This window comes from Opisthocomus hoazin, chromosome 13 (assembly GCF_030867145.1).
Source record: "Opisthocomus hoazin isolate bOpiHoa1 chromosome 13, bOpiHoa1.hap1, whole genome shotgun sequence".
Lineage (NCBI taxonomy): Eukaryota > Metazoa > Chordata > Aves > Opisthocomiformes > Opisthocomidae > Opisthocomus > Opisthocomus hoazin.
In genome coordinates, this window is record NC_134426.1 from 24,025,783 (window position 1) to 24,044,362 (window position 18,580).

An 18,580-nucleotide genomic window follows, 5' to 3' on the forward strand; every position below is an offset into this window, starting at 1 on the left:
TTCTCAGAAGTCCTGCACTTAGTTTTGGTAGGTTAGCGTAAAGTAGGTTCCCTTGACATAGGCAACATACTAGAAGCAGCAGAAGCAGGACAGTCTCCCTGCAGCTCCACCTGGTCCCTGTGCAGGGCTGTGGGAATGAACCTCTCAGCACAGAATTAGCAGAAGCACTTTTGTGGCTCAGCAGCATCTTTCCCCCTCTCCCTCACCAACTTACAGTGCAGTTGCTACTGTTGAGTTATCTGGCTCACAGCAAATACTGTGCTAGCAAATATTTAGGTAGGACATTGGTGAGACTGAGATTTGGGAAATATTCATCGTTCTCTCATGGTTCTGAAATTAACTACGTATTTTGTAGTTCTGCACTTTTTCTGTACTGCACTTAATGGAAGTCATAAGAGCATTTACATGTTCATGGATGGTTCCACTCTAAAGGCTCAGTTTCTGCAGGTGAAATCAGACAGATCTCAAAGTGGAAGCAACTGGAAACAATGGTGGATACTCAAACATTAAGTTTTAAGAGACCATTAGAAAGAAAGGACTGGCAGAAAATTTATGCAACCCTTTACTCCCTTTTCAGCACTCAGAACAGACTCAGACGTGGCTGAAGTGGTGCGTGCTTCCCTCTGCAGAGAAGGTCAGTCTTGTTACTGCCTCCGAAATCATGCTACTTGATTTAAAAATGGTGGGGTGGAGTTGGGAGCGTTCAATATTTTTTCTTGTTTATCTTCATGCTTCATAAGCCCACTTTTTCAAACCTTTCTCCACAACTAGAAGAAGATTATTTCATAATAATGACTGTGATAGTTTTTATTTTAAACTCTTTCAGGGGCTGGTGCTTCATGAAAATCAAACCATTGCTGAGAAACTCCTGACAACATTTTGAGAGGGCAACACAACTGTATGTTCTATTTAAAGAGAGTCAGCAATCACAGAAGAGCTGCCATTTAACTGATTGACCCTGCTGCGAAGAGAGAGAATTAGAAGTTGCAACTTTCAAATTATTTAAACAGGTTCTTTATGACTTAGGGGGGAAAAATGAAATCTGACATTAATATTGGCCAGCACATTTACTAAAATACATATAATTCATTTGGAAGGAATGATACCAACTCTGAGCTTAATCTGAAATGTTGACATATAAGAACAACTCAGTTTCTGATTTTATTTATTTTAGTCAACCCCACCTTCCCTCTCAGATATCTGTGTGTCGGGCTTTGGTGCACTCAGACTCTCAATGTGAAACAGACTTCACCAATTTTATGTGTCAGCTCAAGCTCTGTCCTTGCTGTCTGGTGTCAGACAGAAACCTAACATCATTTTGCACCTGCTGACAACTGTTAATTGTGTACAAATTGAGACTACCAGAAATGGCATCAAGATCTAAACAGAATGGAACAAAGACGCAATCCTCCATCTGAACAAAAGATATTAGAAGAGGGATAATGAGCATCTGCTATCACCTTCACAGTATTAAAAATTCTTATTAATAATACCTGCCAAAAAATTCTTCCAGATGGCAACTGTTGCCTTTCAAAATATTTGATAGGCTCATTTATAAATTATTCACATTGAAATAGGCATTTCTAATACTTTATTTGTGTTAGTCCTTTCTGATTCTATAAAAAAAATTGTACTATCCCACAGGTATAAAACCAGAAGTCATTCTTAAAATCAAGATAATTTTATACTTTTTATCTTCCAAACTTGATTCTGTAGTCAAATGAAACACTAAAGGTTTTGCTCTAAGACACCATAATCAATGAAAAGCATTACCAAGTCATGTGCTTGAGCTAGACATAAAATCATAGTAATCCAGCTGCAGATGCCCTTTATAAAACTAGCCCAAGCCTTCTAACAAAAAAACAAAATCACTATACGTAAAATAAATCTTCAGCTTCTGCAAACTATTCTAGTTCTATTGATAACAGTTTGCATTAATAAAAACCTAACTAACCGAGCAGAGTTGGGCTACCTCAGTGCATATCCTCCTGGAGAAACCCTCTTCACTGCTTTCCCGTTCGTAATGCAAAAGCAGAGTCCGTGCAGAGTGAGGAGGCCTTTTAGGTGGGAGCAGAACTCTGAACTTTGGAAGTCAGATCACTGGAATCGCTTCCACTTCCACATTTCAGACCTGTTTTGAACAGCCTTCACAACTGCCAGGCTTGTACCTTCTTATCTCTGTAACAGTTAGAAGTCCTCCGACTTAAGTTCAGTTTAGAAAGAATTATTGCAATATCTCAGATGCAAGTAAATAGAAGTATTTAGCAATAAACATGCAAATCAAATAAAAATTACAACAACTTACTGCAGGTCCAATTATGCCCAGATGGACACTGGGATCCTTTCTGTGCCAATCTAAAACAGAAGAGCAACATCTTTTTATTAATCAAAATTACTAATTTTTAACTTAGTTTAATTCTTTCTCTGAAATCAGTGTAAATACCTGCATTAAAGTAGAATTAGGCAAATATTGTACCACTACTTAAAAGACTGAATGTATACCAGATTTCACGCTTAGCCCTCCTCAGAATTCAAATGATTAGCATATTTGAAAGTTAGTATTTAGCATTTCTGCTTCATGCAATCTTGTATGATTCAAGGGTTATTCAACTAAGCTGAGATATTAATTTTGAATCATCTCAAGACAACAATGCTCTACAGAATACAGTGACTTTGGCCACTAAGACAGAATGATATGAATTTTTCCTTCTATGTAAAGAAATGTGTGAAAGCAACTGCAACCGTTACAATTAATACTTAATTGCTGTGTGCATAAGAGAAATCTGTCACTCTTCCAATACCAGAAAAAAATCAGTAACTTGACTTTAATAAACTACATTTGTTACTAAGTGTCACAAGGCGGTAAAAGCTTAGAAAAGTAAATTGAATAGTGGAGTCTAAATTTCCAACTTAGAATATCTGAACCTTTTACAGACACACACATAGAACCTGGCAAAATGTTCACCTGCATGACTGCGAGTAAACTTCAGCCTAGTTTACAATGCTGAGCCATAAAGATGGGTGGTAAAATTTGCTTGTAACTTTAATGATATTAATTAGCACACATGCAAATTGGTGTAACAGCCACAGGACGGTAAGACTAAAAAAGTTATTTTGGAGTAGGTGAACTTATCTTTTGTATTCCATTAATATTGTATATTAATGCAACAGCATTAATACACAGCTGTTAACAGCAAAATAGTTTTCCCAGCTAGTAAAATCATCAAATACTGCTTTGATTTTATGCTCTGTTCTTCCCAGCAGTCTGGAAAAGACGTAGTACAGAAATAATGTGTTGAACACATCACTGGTTACATGAGCATTTTTTTTTAAAATGTAAGCATATTATGAAGTTTTCTACAAAGAACAAAACAGCTTATGCCAAACTTAGAAACATGAAAACAATTGCATCTGAACCCAGGGACAAAACAAGGGTATTCAAACAGCAGGTACCTACCTGAAAATACATCTACTAAATACAGAGGATCTTTGACTCTTCGAAGTCCGCATACCAAAAGAAATACGTGTAAACTGTCTGTATCTGTAGGAATGTCTGTAAGAAAGAATTTTAAAAGTCTGAATGCAAGTGAAAAAGCTGAACACTCCAAATTGTTTAATGAATGAACACATACCATGGTAAAAGCAGTACCAGGGTCTATTCTGAAAAATTCCCATTATTGTTCCCTCTGTTTCTTTTTCTCACATCAACCCTCCAATCAACTCAGTGGAGAACTTAATCATGCACATCATTTTATAGGGCACAGGAGTTTATTTCCAGAGGCAGTGAATGTGCAGGATTTGGAGAAATGGCTGGTGGTCAGCATTCCTCAACACAAGAACCCAGCTTTGACTGACTAGGCAACTATACAAATCAGTGTGTTCCTCAGTTTTTCTACCCATAAGGAGAAAAAAATTGCATCCATACAAAAACTCAACACCTGTTTCAAGGATATTGCGAGGTTTAGTTAATCATTGGCTGTAAGGATTTAGAGCTCTTGATCTGCCACTTTTTGTTATAAAAGATCAGGTAAATGTCCCATAGTTATCTATCCCTAAAGCACTAGCACTGCTACAGAATAATTAACTAGAAGTTAAATTATTGCAAAGCATTTATTTTAACTATATAAATATATACAAAACATATATTTCTTATTGATAAGAAACACACATGAAAAATAATTTGGGAAAAAAAATCTCAACATGGGAGCTTTTGTCATTGAGAATCTCTGTTGCAAATACACAGCAACAACCCATAAAAATAATTTTGTAGACTATATTAGAAAAAGAAGATCTGATGTATGCTATTGCAGTTGCCAGTGGCTCTATGACAGCACAATTAATTCAGAACATACTTCTGGAGAAGGGTCACTATGTGATGAACTTTGGTAAAATGTATTTATGATAAAACAACATAATTCACAATTGCTGAATGAACACACATAACAACAACATAATTTAATAAACACTAGAGGGGTTGAAATGCTCACGTTTGATTTACTGTACTGAACAAATCGGTTTGCCGTCCTTCAGTTCACCTGTTTATGGAGCTGGTGGCAAGGATGGATGATGTGGATTATCTAACGCTAGGCAGTTCAACATGGAGCAGCAAACCGCTGCTCTTCGGCAGCAGGCTGTTTGTGGGACGTCAGCACTTGGGTCCCACACCGGGGCTGTGTCACGCAGCTACCAGGGGGGCCATGCTGCAAAGGCAGAATGACTGTCCGTGGGATTTCTGATCACCAGAGAAAGGCAGCAGGACAGGCATGGTGGCACGGTGCCCTGCTGCTGCTGAACGCTGCAGGGCTCCCTCCTCTGTGGCCTCCTCCTCCCTTCCCCTTCCACTCGCCACCAGCTGCAGGAACAACTCAGCTGCTCATACAGCACCACTGAATTGCTGCAATTTGCAATTGAAGATCACCCAGACTTGGTACCAGCTTACGGTTCCTCACAGTGTTGTATAACTTCACTGCAGGGTCCGCTCCCTACCAGGAATACGCCAGGAATATCTCCCCTCACGTCAAAGAGCTGGATTAACGTGAGCTCTGCATCAAACCTCTATCTGTGGGAGAGGGAGAATCGAGAGAGTGGCGATTCGCAACATACTCAAGTGCTATTGCCTTTAAAATTAAAATCCAGTTCAGGGACTTTTAAATACTCCCGGTCACAGAGTTCAGTATTGAGTCTATCTCCTTTAACTTAAACTTAAGCTGTCAGGAGTGGCTGCAGCAGATATGGTAAGTAATATTTTACTGGTTATTGAACCAAGAAATAATTTGTAATTTATAATACACATACATTTGGATTGAAAAAGCCATTCTTCTGCTGCAATGACCCATTAATACTGTTTGTTTTTAAGATACGCAGCAGTGGTTTCAATTCATGACAAACTAACACAAAACAAATTACTAGAAAGTGTCAGCAAAATTCAGATTGCATTTTAACTACCCAAATATTCCTTTTAATTTCCTGGCACAAACATTCCTTTTAAATTATGAACTCCCACCTATCAACGTTCACAACCTTGAACTCTCACTGCAGACAATCCCCCTCACGCAACTTCATAAAGTCCTACTTGTCTGTAACACAATTTTATGCACTTTTCTCTGAAACAGCAGATACGGGGTACACTGGACTACAGACTGGATCCTACCTGGCATTTCTGAAAACTGCCATAGAAAGCCTAGTTGAAAAGGGGTTTGCCTCTGCCACTCAATTTAGTGAAGTGAGAATCAGCTGTAGTTTTATTTTATTGTACGCTGTAGATCTTAGTCATCACTTCAGTCATTTCTATAGGCAGACTTTCCCCACTCCACGCACTCAGAAGCACATAAAGACATTCCTGAGAAGCTTGTCTTACCAGCACGCCACTGCCACTGGGTAGTGCTGGGAGTTTACTCATTCTCTGTCTACTTCAGATCAAACTTCAGCAGTGTTTGTGTAGCTTGTTAGCTTTCTGCTCATTCACTGAAAATGGTTAAATTCACACATCAAGATGCTGCCTGCATCGGTGTTTTCCCACCTGTTGTATTCTCAGGCCTTGCTAGCAGCCCTGCTGTTGGGGGGGTAAGGCAGCTATTTGTACAAGCAAGCAATCACTTGAGTACGCTTTGTCCTCACAAGAACGCTGAAAAGGGGGACATATTAAGAGAATAAGAGCAATAGCTGCCTTTACCAGCTATAGACATCAGCTGGGTGAAAACTGGTATTTGAAAGACGACATTTTTTCTTTTTCCTTCAGCTGAAACAAGACTTTCAGTATGTGAATTCTTGCTACCATTCTGCCTTTCCCAGACAGGCTACTTCATCTGTAATAAGACACTGCCACCTCATGTGATTCAGTTCTGAAATGGAAATACATCCACACGGCACAATCAACTGACTTGTTCTTCTGATACATTCACTGCGTCACTATCTTGTTTGAATGACATGCAAACACCCAAATAACAAAAAAATGTTTGTGTCTGTTTCTCCCCATTACTGTTTACCGTTACAAAAGCAAAGACTTGAAACAGCACACTGTGCTTCATTATCTCTTAGCTCATGCATCCTTCTGTTTGCTTCGCAAAGAAAATACAAAATGGAAAATTTGTACATAATCACTGGCAATGAAAATAAAAAGACTGCATGGTACTTGTTTTCCAGCCATCCTTCAGAATCACTATACACTAAATGAAAGTCAACCATTGTCACTGTAACGAACATCTCCTTCGGTGTCAAAAATAATTGCTTAATGTCAGTAAGAGATGCTCCTTTAAACATGCGTTGTCAGTATTTGTCTATGGCTGTAGTCTGATTTGTTACATTGGCTTTATCTATAAAAAACAGTCACACATTGGCCCCAGCCAGTCTTCAGCCTGCTTAGCAGGTCGCCTGTTTAGCAAGATGTGAGAGGTCAAAACAAGAACAGTGATTGATAGGATTATGAAAACTCATTCCTCTCGTCAGCTTGACGGTGTGCTGCCCTGATACGCCGCACAGGACCACAGGGATGGTAACAAATGAACTGCGGGTGAGCTGAAACGAGTCAGACACAGGGGAAGATGAAGACTGACATGGAACTCCCACAGTCATGCAACTCTTTTTTCTTGATGGAGCAGAGGTGGTATTACGCTGCTCAAAAACTGAAACACAGCAATGTAGCATTGGCACTTAAAATTTCACGGCGGACTTGCATGATCAAAAGGGTATCCAGCTGCTGTGCCACTGTATTTGTTGATAGTATTGGAACCTGGCACAAAATATATTGGCTAATAGACGAAATGTGATTAATGCTCAGGATTCATGTTCGCCTGCTGGCTGTGATTCTGAGTCATGGCGTGGCCTAGAGAAAGTTTGTCAAATCTAGACGTATCCATCTACACTTACTCATTCATCTGTAAGCAGGTTTAATAATTGCTTGACTTGAAGAAATGGCATTGGGTTTAGCTTTCGGTAAACTGTTTTGAGGTTTTCAGTTGCAAAACAGGATGAGAGAATGGAGTATATCAGCAGTGGAAAACATTTTATAATGCAGCACTGGAAATAAGCAGTTTATTCTTTAATATTTCATTGGCTCCTACTTTGTTCCTTACCTGAAACTGTGTAGTTTGTCACATCAACTATTTTACTATTATGACACACTATGATAGTTTACACTTCAGCCTTTATAAAAATCTGTACTTAGATGCCAGGCTAGCAAAACATGAACACAGAGAGATAACACAAAAGCCTAAACAATTTCTGAAGCTTTAGTAAGGACATTGTTTTTCTAAGAAAGGCGAGAATGAGTAGAAGTGTTATCTAAACAGATTTTGAAAGAGCAGATTCATTTAAGCCCATCTCTCTAGGTACAATCAGGAAAAAAATGTAAGAATCACAGAGGTACAGTAAAAATAAATACATTACTGCAAATCTTTAATCTTACTGAAAAGCTGCAGGCCTCTAAGTGAATGAGTAATTTCAAGCATTAGCTTGCTGAGAGGTAAAGAAGCAGTCTGAGAATGTCTTAAGTGAGCAATTTTCTTCTCACTTGCTCAAGTAAAGAAAATAAAAAATATTTTTCTTATTTAAAAGCCTTTACTGTGCTTTTGTAGGGTGTTTTCAAAATCTCTAAAGAGGAGAAAAATGTAAAAAGGAACAATGTGATTTTTCATATAAAGTTATTATTTTGGACCTGAACCAACAACCCCACAAAGCCAAAGTTCTTAAAATGTATTCATACCTTTACAGTTTAAAAGCCAATCTGTACTAGAGGTTAAGTGTACTTTATCAAGTATATCAATATTGGACTTATAGGTTATAATGCAGTATACAAAGATTGCCCAGTAACATAAAAAATCTGTCTGTAGTCAAAATATTTCTCGTTAATATTAGGTCAAGGACGAACAAAAATTTTAAGATTAATTTTCCAGTCCCAATTTCAAGTTCACTGTTGTGTTCTATGTGCCTTTAGAGAACAATATCAAGTCCATATTATTTGGGCTTAGTCATCCATTTTTGGTTTTGTTCAGAAGCAAAATCTAAGCCACGATGAGATGGTGAATATCCCTTTTCAGTTTCCTTTCTCTTCACTTTGAACCACAGCAGGTCTTTTTATTCTCCTGAAAATTGTTCATCTATCTTTCTATGCATCTGAAGTATTAACTGATCTCCTAGAAAAGGAAATTCACAGGTTTATTGCTGAGATTTCAGTCTCTAAGATGGTTATTTTGTTTTGTTGAGCTTGAAACACAGATACATTTGTCCAACTCTGTCATGCATTTTTGATATTCTAAATCTTTCCATTTGTAGTTATTCTTTAAATTAATCTCCCTACACACGGCAGAAATACCATACGTTAGCCCTTCCAGTCTCCTGGCGCCAAGAGTTCGATTTTGCATCTCTTTCACAAGTCAACTGTTAAAAGGAAGCTGCTCAGACCAGCCAGGTTTTCCAGCTTGTTTGACATGGCAGTGTCCTACTGCAGTACAGCCTCAACATCTTATCTTACTTTATACTGACTCTGAAGTTTCTTCAGCTGAAGCCACTGATGACACAGAAATCCAGTAATTATTAGCCCAATTAGGTCTTATTTCAGCAACGTACTTAACCACATGCAGATCTCAAACATTTACAGATGTTTTATGAAGTTGAGCTTTTATTTTACAAAGCAATTTGTTTCTTAGAAATTAAGGTGAAGTGGAGGTAATAACTATATCCAAAGTGTTTACACTGCTATTCACTTTCAATAGTGAACAATTGCTAGACTTGCCGATATGTTTGTGAAGACAACAGAAGCTAAACGAACCTGTTAACTTCCAGGGGCAGGCTACTAATCCAGAAAAAATAGACTACAAAATTCTCCAGCAATCCTTTTTTAATCCTGTTTCTCATTATTTCTAACAGATCAGACAACAAAGAAGCTCTGTTGGGGAACATCGTTCACTGCTGCTATCATATCATTATTTCTATGGTCAGCTACATATCTGCACAAACTTTTAGTACTTCATTTTTCTTATGCAGGTCTTTTTTTTCCAGCATAGCTTTAGGAAAATATAATGCCTCTGTAAAATCCTGTGTGTGTCATGACAGGTTATGTAAACTTTTCAAGCTCTGAAAATAGCTGTGCTATGAAGCAGAAATTATTTGAGAGTAGAAAAATCAAACTACAAAAATATATTGCATATTTTATTTGATAGTGCAACAAGCATCTGATCCTATGACTCTACGTCCCCTTCCAGGAAACCAGTTTTCAGTCTTATCTTTCAGTTGGGTAAATCAGCTTTCTCAGTTCATTAGTATACACTTTGTTAGTTATCTACGTCTTCTAATCACATGATGCCCAAGTGTTTATTAGGGTTTACATCTTACAAGCTTCAGCCACATTCCAATGAAATCAAGGAGCCTTTCATCATGGTATGATGACATCAAGCCTGTCTGTGATCTTAAGTAGCTATGCTCCATCCTTGAGCTAAGTTAGAGAAGATCAGTCTCAGTTTTTGCATTTACTTGAACTGTCTTGTCATTTTCTGTCAATCAATTTTCAGCAAAAGTGTGAACTTTCATTGCCTCTCTGAAGTCTAGAGACAGGCATCTAAAATTGCTAACTGATTATGCTGTATAAAGATTCCTGTATTATAAGGTCAGAGAAAAACATTTTGATCATCCGGTCTGACTTCCAGAGTGACGCAGGCAGTAGTACTTCCTTAAATAGTCTGAGTTTCTAAATATACTGAAAACACTGTCTTCTTGAAGTCTGTGTTGAAATCTGCATTTGGTTCAGCTTTTCGGTTTGGCTGCCATTGTTAACAGTCTCTCATCCACAGGAGACAAACACTGTGAAGCTGACTGTTAACCAGAATGCAAATCAACTTTAAAGCTCTTTTTTTGTAGATTTAGCTAATAAATGTTTTAACAGGAGCTAGCACACTAACAGTACACAAACATCACCTCCGCAGCTCTCAAGTCTGCTGCTGAGACTATGAAAAAAATACTAATTCCATGAGTTTTGTACTGAGATTGCATTGCACCCATAATAACAACAATAAAAAAACTTTCTCAGCCCTGCTTCAGTTTGTATCAGGCAAATGCTATTTATGTTAGCGACCCAAACTATCAAATGAAGTGTACAAAAAGCTTGGGTTCCTTACCTTCTAGTTTGGTACCATTCGCATGTAGGGGCTGGGGGAGCGGAGAAGATTCCCGCAGTAAAATGTATTTGATGCATTCTGCCACTCACTTAAATCTATCACTGAATTCTTTTTGAAACCATTACACTGATTTAAAGAGACTATTTATGTACTGGTGTTATATTTCACATGAGTCAAATGTTAAGGATTTTCTATGACTGAAAAAAAAATCACTGCAAAGAATATTCATAAGAAGTCTGTTCTATGAAAAAAAGCCTTGAAATATTCTGAAGAGCCTACTTCATTCTAAAGAACAACTTGACAATGTCTGGCCTGATCTCCAAGGATGTTTAACACTGATGCCTCAAATGTACTATAAATTGCATTAAAGGATATATGCTGTTTCTTTACATCCAGTCCTGGGAATCCTGAATTTGACAAATGTTCAAGGATACTGCTAAAGGTCCAGGCAAGAGTTATCTGGAGAAATATTTCCCACAAAAATCATTAAATGCGTTTAGATATGGAATTGAACTTCATGAAAAAAGTCGGGGGAAAAAAAAAGATCATAAATGCCATGAGGAGAGTGAGATTGTACACCTTTATCTGCATAAAAGCTAGGGATCTTTTCAAGTGCACTTTATTGTGCAAGCCTATGCTATCAAAACTGTATTCTTCTGAGCATAACTGCCTTCTATTTTTGATAGTTTTTTACTGATTGCTCCAAGTTTAGTGGAATTTTAAACACTTTGAAACTGAAAATCCCCAGAAAAGCAATTCAGTGGGAACCCCTAATTAGTCTGTGGTAAGCACAAAGGTACAGCCAAAAAGCCTGCCTCCATGCGCAGCATTAAAAGAAGTGGAAATTCTAGGCTGCCACCAGAGATGGACATAGAGACAGGACTGATAAGATACATGAGATGAAAGAGTCATAAAAAACAATACTCAATAATATGATGCCAGTATTCAAGTTATTATTTAACAGGCACACATGTTAGAGTCACATTTTAGTTTGCTTTTCATGTACATTATGAATTGTTTTGCATTTCTGCATTAGTACACATTAGGCAAAAAACTGTCTCTAACATATTAGATGAAATGCTCTTTAGGGGGAGCTTCCCCCTCCTCAAGCTGTTGACTGCTCTTTTGATCATAAAACGGTTGGACATGAGACCAAATCAACACTAAAGCTGTGGTAGCAAGTAACAAATCATTTCACTTCAGAAAATTATTAATCTTAGTGGCACTGGGCTTGCGTGACATGATTTACTGAGAACAAAATAACCTCACGATGCCCAATTTAAAATTGGACATCAGTTTTGAATAATGGCACACATTTACTGACGTGATAAAGCTATTGACTAGTGAGGATCCATTTGTAACAGAGGGAACAGCTGTACTATCAGAGATCAGACTGATGAATATAATATTAAAATATTTTTTACCACAGTAAAATGCCTACAAATTCTTCTTTTGGGAAAAGGCAGCTGGAGCAATTAAAGCATTGCCAAGATCAGGTGACTTTAAATTAGGTCATCTGCCTTACACGCCATTACTTTGGTGAAAACAGAGACAGGCTCTAAATCAAGACCAAATAATAAAATATCAACACATATTTCCCCTCTTCACCACTTTTTCACCTCATTTGGTCTTCTGCAAAAGGCATCCACATTTTCTGTCACACAGCTGTAAAGTACAGCGTGCTCAGGTATTGGTGCTTTGGCCTAACTTGCCTTCTCAAGGACGTTGACCCATACATTGTGACCGCTTGATCTTTTGGTGCAATTCAGCCCTGGACAGACCAGACATCTGGAGGCAGTCTGGGTAGCTTACTAACCAGGCTAATCTGATCAATATTCTGCCTGACTCTAATATTAGAGTTTTTCATTTTTCATATCATTAAGTCATTTTATTACATAATCAGTTAACCACATTCTAAATTTCTTTCATCATTGACATCTACTAAGAATAAATATAACGAATATGGAAAAAAGTGAGTTTTACCTGCATTTTGTAGAAATCTATACCAGTCAAATGTTTCACAGGGCGTAGTCTTAATTCCTGTGTTGAAAACAAATAGAAACACAACATGTTTGATTGGTCCCTGGATGGCTGAACTAAGGCTCTTGATGCCTTGCCCTAAGAAAACAGTACTTCTGTCAAGCACAATGAATTCCACACACAGCTGTTCCCATCTCAAGCTTTTCTCATCCCAACAATGTGAAGTTGTCTGCATAATCCTTCCACAGTCCTCAGACTGAAATTCAATCAAAAATTCTGCACAATCACACAGTGTATAAACTACTTTTGCAATCCAGGGAATTAAGCTCACTTACACCGTGCTAAACTTGGGTTTTCAAAATCTACATACAAGATAATATTATCTGAGGGAGCATATTTTTCCAAAACAGATACAGGTCAGCTGAGACCCAAGTTCTTAACATAAGACAAAGAAAGTAAATCAAATTTATATCAAAATTAAATATTAATCTAACATGGATATTAACTTGCTTTGCCTTCTGTTAAAGAATAATTATTTTATTAATGAAACGATTTTATTAATTTGTTTAATCTCTTAGTTAACTATCACCTCACAAGGGGCTTAAATACATACTAAATATGGGCTAAACAGACATCACAATGAGTTATTTCAACATAACAGTTTTAAAAGCACTTTTATTTTCTTTGAAAGTGAAATATACAAAATAGAATGAGTTTTGGAATCTGTAGACAGTTACTTTTAGACATATAAAATCAGGAGCTCTAGCTTAAGTAATCACACCTAAAATGCTGGGTTCATAAGTAATATACTTTGGAGTCCATACTGGTTGGGTGTCATTATACTGAGAATTCAACTTCAAGCATTTAAAAGAATTTGGAGTTTCAGAGAAAACTCATTCAGCATCAAAACTTCCACATGCTTTGGAGAAAGACCTTAGGTGTTACCTTGTCTTTCAGATTCCTACTGTAAGGCATCTGGGAAAAATGAGTTGAAAGTTTAGGCTAAGAGACTGAAATACTGCCTCAATTAATGTCAACGGCAAAAATCTCAACTTCAGTGGAGCCAGGACTTCAAACCCCCTACCCATTTCAGAAAATGTTTCTGGGACAAAGAAGGTAGATACATAAACAAACAGGTACTAAACACTTGATCAAATAAATTGAATGCCTTAGTCAATATTTCAAAACTCTTACCTTGAGTTTGGACATATATTTTCTTCCTAGCATCTGGCTTTAAAGAGAGGGAGAAGAAAAGTAACTTTCATAGTTCATCAACAAAGATCAGTTCATTCTTCACAAAAACCCCAACTAGTATAACAAAATGCACATCAGTGTGATTTTCTTTCGTCTACTAAAAATCAAAACAGACTGTTAGAAAGATACATTTGAGTAACACCAAAAGCCAAGAGTCAGCAATGCAAACTACGTTTACTATGAACATTTACAGTATAAATGAGTTAATTTTGCAACTAACACAATTACCAAGTTAGTACAAACATCTTTAGTTTATCTTTGTATATTTTCTCATCATTAACCTGTTTATTGCATAGAAAATTAAAATATTTCCCTAGAATAAAAAGATTTTCAGCTACAGAACAGCCCTAGTGCCCCAAAAATGTTAGTCTTGAAAGAAAAATTATAGCTAGTTTCAAAACCACAGTCTATATTTATACATAATAGAATTTTTAAATGCATCAGGCATGAAATAAACCTCATTTACCTCTCACCTTTTCAAAAACTGCTGTCAAATATATGTAGACGTGTCTATACAGGAAAACTGGCCAGTAGTAGTTATTGCAGAATATCCACAAATAAAAACTGCACAACAAATTATTTTAGAATAGCTATAGTAAAAGAGGTAATTACTACACTTCAAAGTTACTCCTGAAGTGCTACTACACTAGTTATTTAATTTAGGTGATTAAATAAGCAAGTTCATATTTCATTATCTTGCTATAACTCCAACCATCTATTTGTGGTACACATTTGTTTCACGAAAACATCGAAATATCTTTCCACACTGAAAAAAAACCCAAAAAAACAAACACCACCACCCTGCAGCAAATAAGCAGTGTTATTTGATCTCAAAGTTTTTGTGCAAAGCTTTATGTTCAGACAATTCCTAGTTGTCTGCACTACTGGACTGGCTGCAGTGCCTGTACAGGAGTAAGCTAAGGAAGATATTGCTCAACTGGTGTAATCTCCAATGGATTTGCTAAATACAACCTTTAATGTTTTAGTTTGAAACTACATCTTTTCAAGCAGTTCCACTAACACTATTGCTTTATTTAGCATCATAGCATCCAGAAACTAACAGCCTTCTTTAGAGTGCTGGTCTTTGCTACCTTGCCTCCTTTTTGGTGACAATTTCATTATGTAGAGAGGCACAGTCCTAGCAGGTCCCTATTTGCCTGCCATGGCTCCTTCTAAAGTGCAGATGGAGAAAGGATTGCCAGGCTGCCCGTCCAACCATTCCACTTTTGAACGGTGGGATACACTGCTGATACACTGCTGAACTCTTCAACCTAAATACTGCTATGCAGACTTGCCTCGTAATGTGGAATGTTGTTGGAATAACGTAGCCAGAGTTAACCGATGCAGAGCATCATGTGTACCAGTGCCTCATGTCAAGCTGCACATTAGTCTGCCCTGCTCCTCTCCCATCCCACCCCATCCTTAGCAGATTGTGAAACCACACCTGCAGCATAATGACTTGAAGGCAGGAAGAGAACACGTATTAGGAGAAGCAGAAATAATGCAGAAACAAACTGTTAAGCAAGCAATTCCTGAACCAGTCAGCTCAGGAAAGAAGCAGCCAAGGAAGTGATTTTTTTTTTTTTCTCTTGCGAACGTTTTGGTTTTCCCCTGTCACTACTATGTGACTGCCCTCCCAGTCCACTGCCCAGTCATAACAGTCTATTTAGTTATTAAAAATTAACTGGAAAAAGAAATGGACAGAAAAGAGGTCATAAAAAAGTGAACAGTCATCAACAAGCAGTTCACAGATGGGATGGAGGCAGTTTCTCAGAATCAGAGTGAATTAATTAAGTTACAAAAACTACATGAACAAGCAGCAAATCCACACATAAATGAAGTGGGGGAAAAATAACAGTTTATGCTACAGTGGAAGACTAAGGATATTCTATGGACTTTATCTTTCAAAAGCTATATGAACTTTTGTGTTCAAAGTGTTTAAAAATAAGAAAAAAATGGTTTAATAGGTTATTTTATTACTTAATATTTCTCAGTCCTTCTCCTACGTACGAATAAGTAGCATTTTAAATTGTATCAGATCTTCCAGTCCTAAAAGAAGTCTTGCAAACAACACAGACCACATTGCAAGCTGGAGGCCAACTTCAGAATTTAAATTTGCAGGACAAGTGGGATAGCTGAAATTCAGTGCTACGACATAGACTCAGCAAAACAGAAGGTGGAAAGAAGCAGATGGGTCAGAAAGCAGCTTACACCAGCCTTGCCTCCCTAGCTGACGTACTGCACTGTTCTGCCTCAGACTCTGGTGGGTGAAGATAGGCTTTTAGTTCCCTAAAATCACGAAGTTTCAAAAATAAGCTTAAGTTAAGCATCTGGTTTCATGTTCTACTGGACCTTTAATGGCTCACGGTGAGTAAATATAATCCTGCCTAGGCTTGAATCATATAGAAGAAAATAGCAGGAATACTTTCACATGTTATAGATCAATTTTCTGTTATGTTCTTTAATTTAAGTGGTCTTGAGGAGAATGGAAAAATGAAATTGAATGCAAATTAAACTGGCTTAGGTAATTCTTATGCACCAGTTTTGCACTACTGCAATAAAACACTGACCATAAGCACAAGATCTTTTACAGTATTTCAAACTCACTTTGAATACAGATTATTACAAATGTTGTATTATGTACTTCATAATTAAAGATAATTTATCCAATGTAACAGAAAAGAATTTGTGGGAAAATACAGCCCTAGAGCACAGTGCAATTGCTTACATGTTCGTAATTTAAATTCTTAATTGACTGTCTAACTAGTAAAGCACACATTAGAGGAATAATGCAGTTCACATTAGTGTGAGTTAATATGTAAGAAGTGTTACTATTCTGTAACCTAGGTAAGGAAATATGTATTAATATTCTTCGCTATTTGAAAGTAAATGTGTGGCATTTGTTCTCACCCTTTATATGAAGATACAGCTGGCAAAAGAACTCAAAACCCCAGCATTTAAGACACAGGTCAGCAGGTGGTATTTCATTTTAGGACTTGACAGACTTGCCTTCAGTTCCCTGTCTGCCACAGATCGTCTCCAAAACACTGAGTGAGTCTCATAGGCCTGGAGCACAAAGATGTTTAGGTAAAATCCATCAAAATTAAGTACTTATAAACATTTAAGGTGCTGATTTCAAAAGGATTTCAAAGTTCAAGTTTGTTTCTCCTCCTTATACTCTGTTACATTTGTCTTTTTCTTGCATAAGATCTATGACAGAAGCTGTGCCCTTTCATGTTTACCCATCATGAAGTTCATTGTGGTAACTATTAAAACCGAGTTCTATTTGTAACATAAATACCAGCTCCTACATCTGCTCATATATCCTTTTAATGCAAAGAGATTAAAAAAAAAATCAATTCATGCTGAAACAAAGTATTGAATATTAAATTGTTCTGCTGTGCAAGCTCCACCTCTACATTATTTTTTTAGTCAAGAATGTATTAAAGATCACATTATGATGCAAATTAGAACTGAAGAGATACCAAGCAGTTAGTTTCTACTTCTTGCATTTATTGTTCAACTGCTGCTGCTGTTTCACAAGATAAGGTGAGTGGAGCTAACAGCTCACTGCAGCTGGAAGAGGGTGGTCCTGCCTTGGTCTTCTTATGCCAGTACATTGCCCCTTACTGTCAGCTGGATCTGGTGCTCAGTGCATATCTCTGTAACCCAGCACAAATTTTTAGCCAAGAAGCTAGCTGGAAAGCTAACCTTGCACAGAAAATCAGCTGGGCCATGAAGCTGGATCAGCAAGGCCTGCTGCCTGGTGTGGAGTTTTTCATAGGTTACGAGTGCAGCCTGACACTATCCAAACACACTCCTTGTACTCAGACAACTGGCAGCCCTTTATTGTCTTACTCTGCTCTTCAGACACCAGGGTTGAGGATTGTCTACTTCAAGGATTTATCTCAATTTTCTCCACTGGCCCTCTGCCATCAACTCAACCACATAAGGGTGAAAGTGTTGACACATTCTATTTTCAAGGAGGAGAATCAGATATTAAAATTAATTGCACTGAATGTAGACTTGCAGTACAACAGATGCAAAGGTACCTACTAAAGGAAGGGAAAGAGAATCAACCATTATTACTGCCAGTTCTTTTCTGGCTAAATTATCTCCTTAAAATACATTGCCAAACAGATTTAACCACTATACTGTTGGAGGAAAATAATTTTATTCAGTATTTTTCCACATATCATTCAGCACAGTGTGTTTCGTTTTTTTTTCAGAACGAGACATAGAATCATAGAAAGTTTTGGGTCGGAAGGGACCCCTAGAGGTCATCTAGTCCAACCCCCCCGCAGCGAGCAGGGACACTGCTAACTAGATCAGGTTGCTCAGAGCCCTGTCCAACCTGGTCTTGAATGTTTCCAGGGATTGGGGCCTCCACTACCTCTCCGGGCAACCCGTTACAGTGTTTCATCACCCTCATTGTAAAGAATTTCTTCATTATATCCAGCCTAAACCTACCCTGTTTTAGTTTAAAACCATTACCCCTCGTCCTGTCACTGTTGTCTCTACTAAAAAGATTGTCCCCATCTTTCCTATAGGCTCCCTTTAAGTACTGAAAGGCTGCAATCAGGTCCCTGCGCAGCCTTCTCTTCTCCAGGCTGAACAAGTCCAACTCTCTCAGCCTGTCCTCATAGGAGAGGTGCTCCAGCCCTCGAATCATTTTTGTAGCCCTCCTTTGGACCCGCTCCAACAGTTCCATGTCCTTCTTGTGCTGAGGGCTCCAGAGC

General features: G+C 37.7%; 1 protein-coding gene across 2 annotated transcripts in view; it reads right to left on the reverse strand.

The window, feature by feature from the left end:
* GLT1D1 (glycosyltransferase 1 domain containing 1) overlaps positions 1 to 18,580 on the reverse strand; it is a 61,579-nt gene that overhangs the window by 24,328 nt on the left and 18,671 nt on the right. The window contains exons 5-9 of one of the 2 annotated variants that reach the window (XM_075434593.1): positions 16,851 to 16,907; positions 13,782 to 13,818; positions 12,591 to 12,647; positions 3,458 to 3,553; positions 2,306 to 2,355 (exon numbers count right to left, since the gene is read on the reverse strand). In XM_075434593.1, the coding sequence (XP_075290708.1) occupies positions 2,306 to 2,355; positions 3,458 to 3,553; positions 12,591 to 12,647; positions 13,782 to 13,818; positions 16,851 to 16,907 (297 nt within the window). The remainder of the gene's footprint in view (positions 1 to 2,305; positions 2,356 to 3,457; positions 3,554 to 12,590; positions 12,648 to 13,781; positions 13,819 to 16,850; positions 16,908 to 18,580) is intronic. The other variant, XM_075434594.1, reaches the window with a different exon arrangement.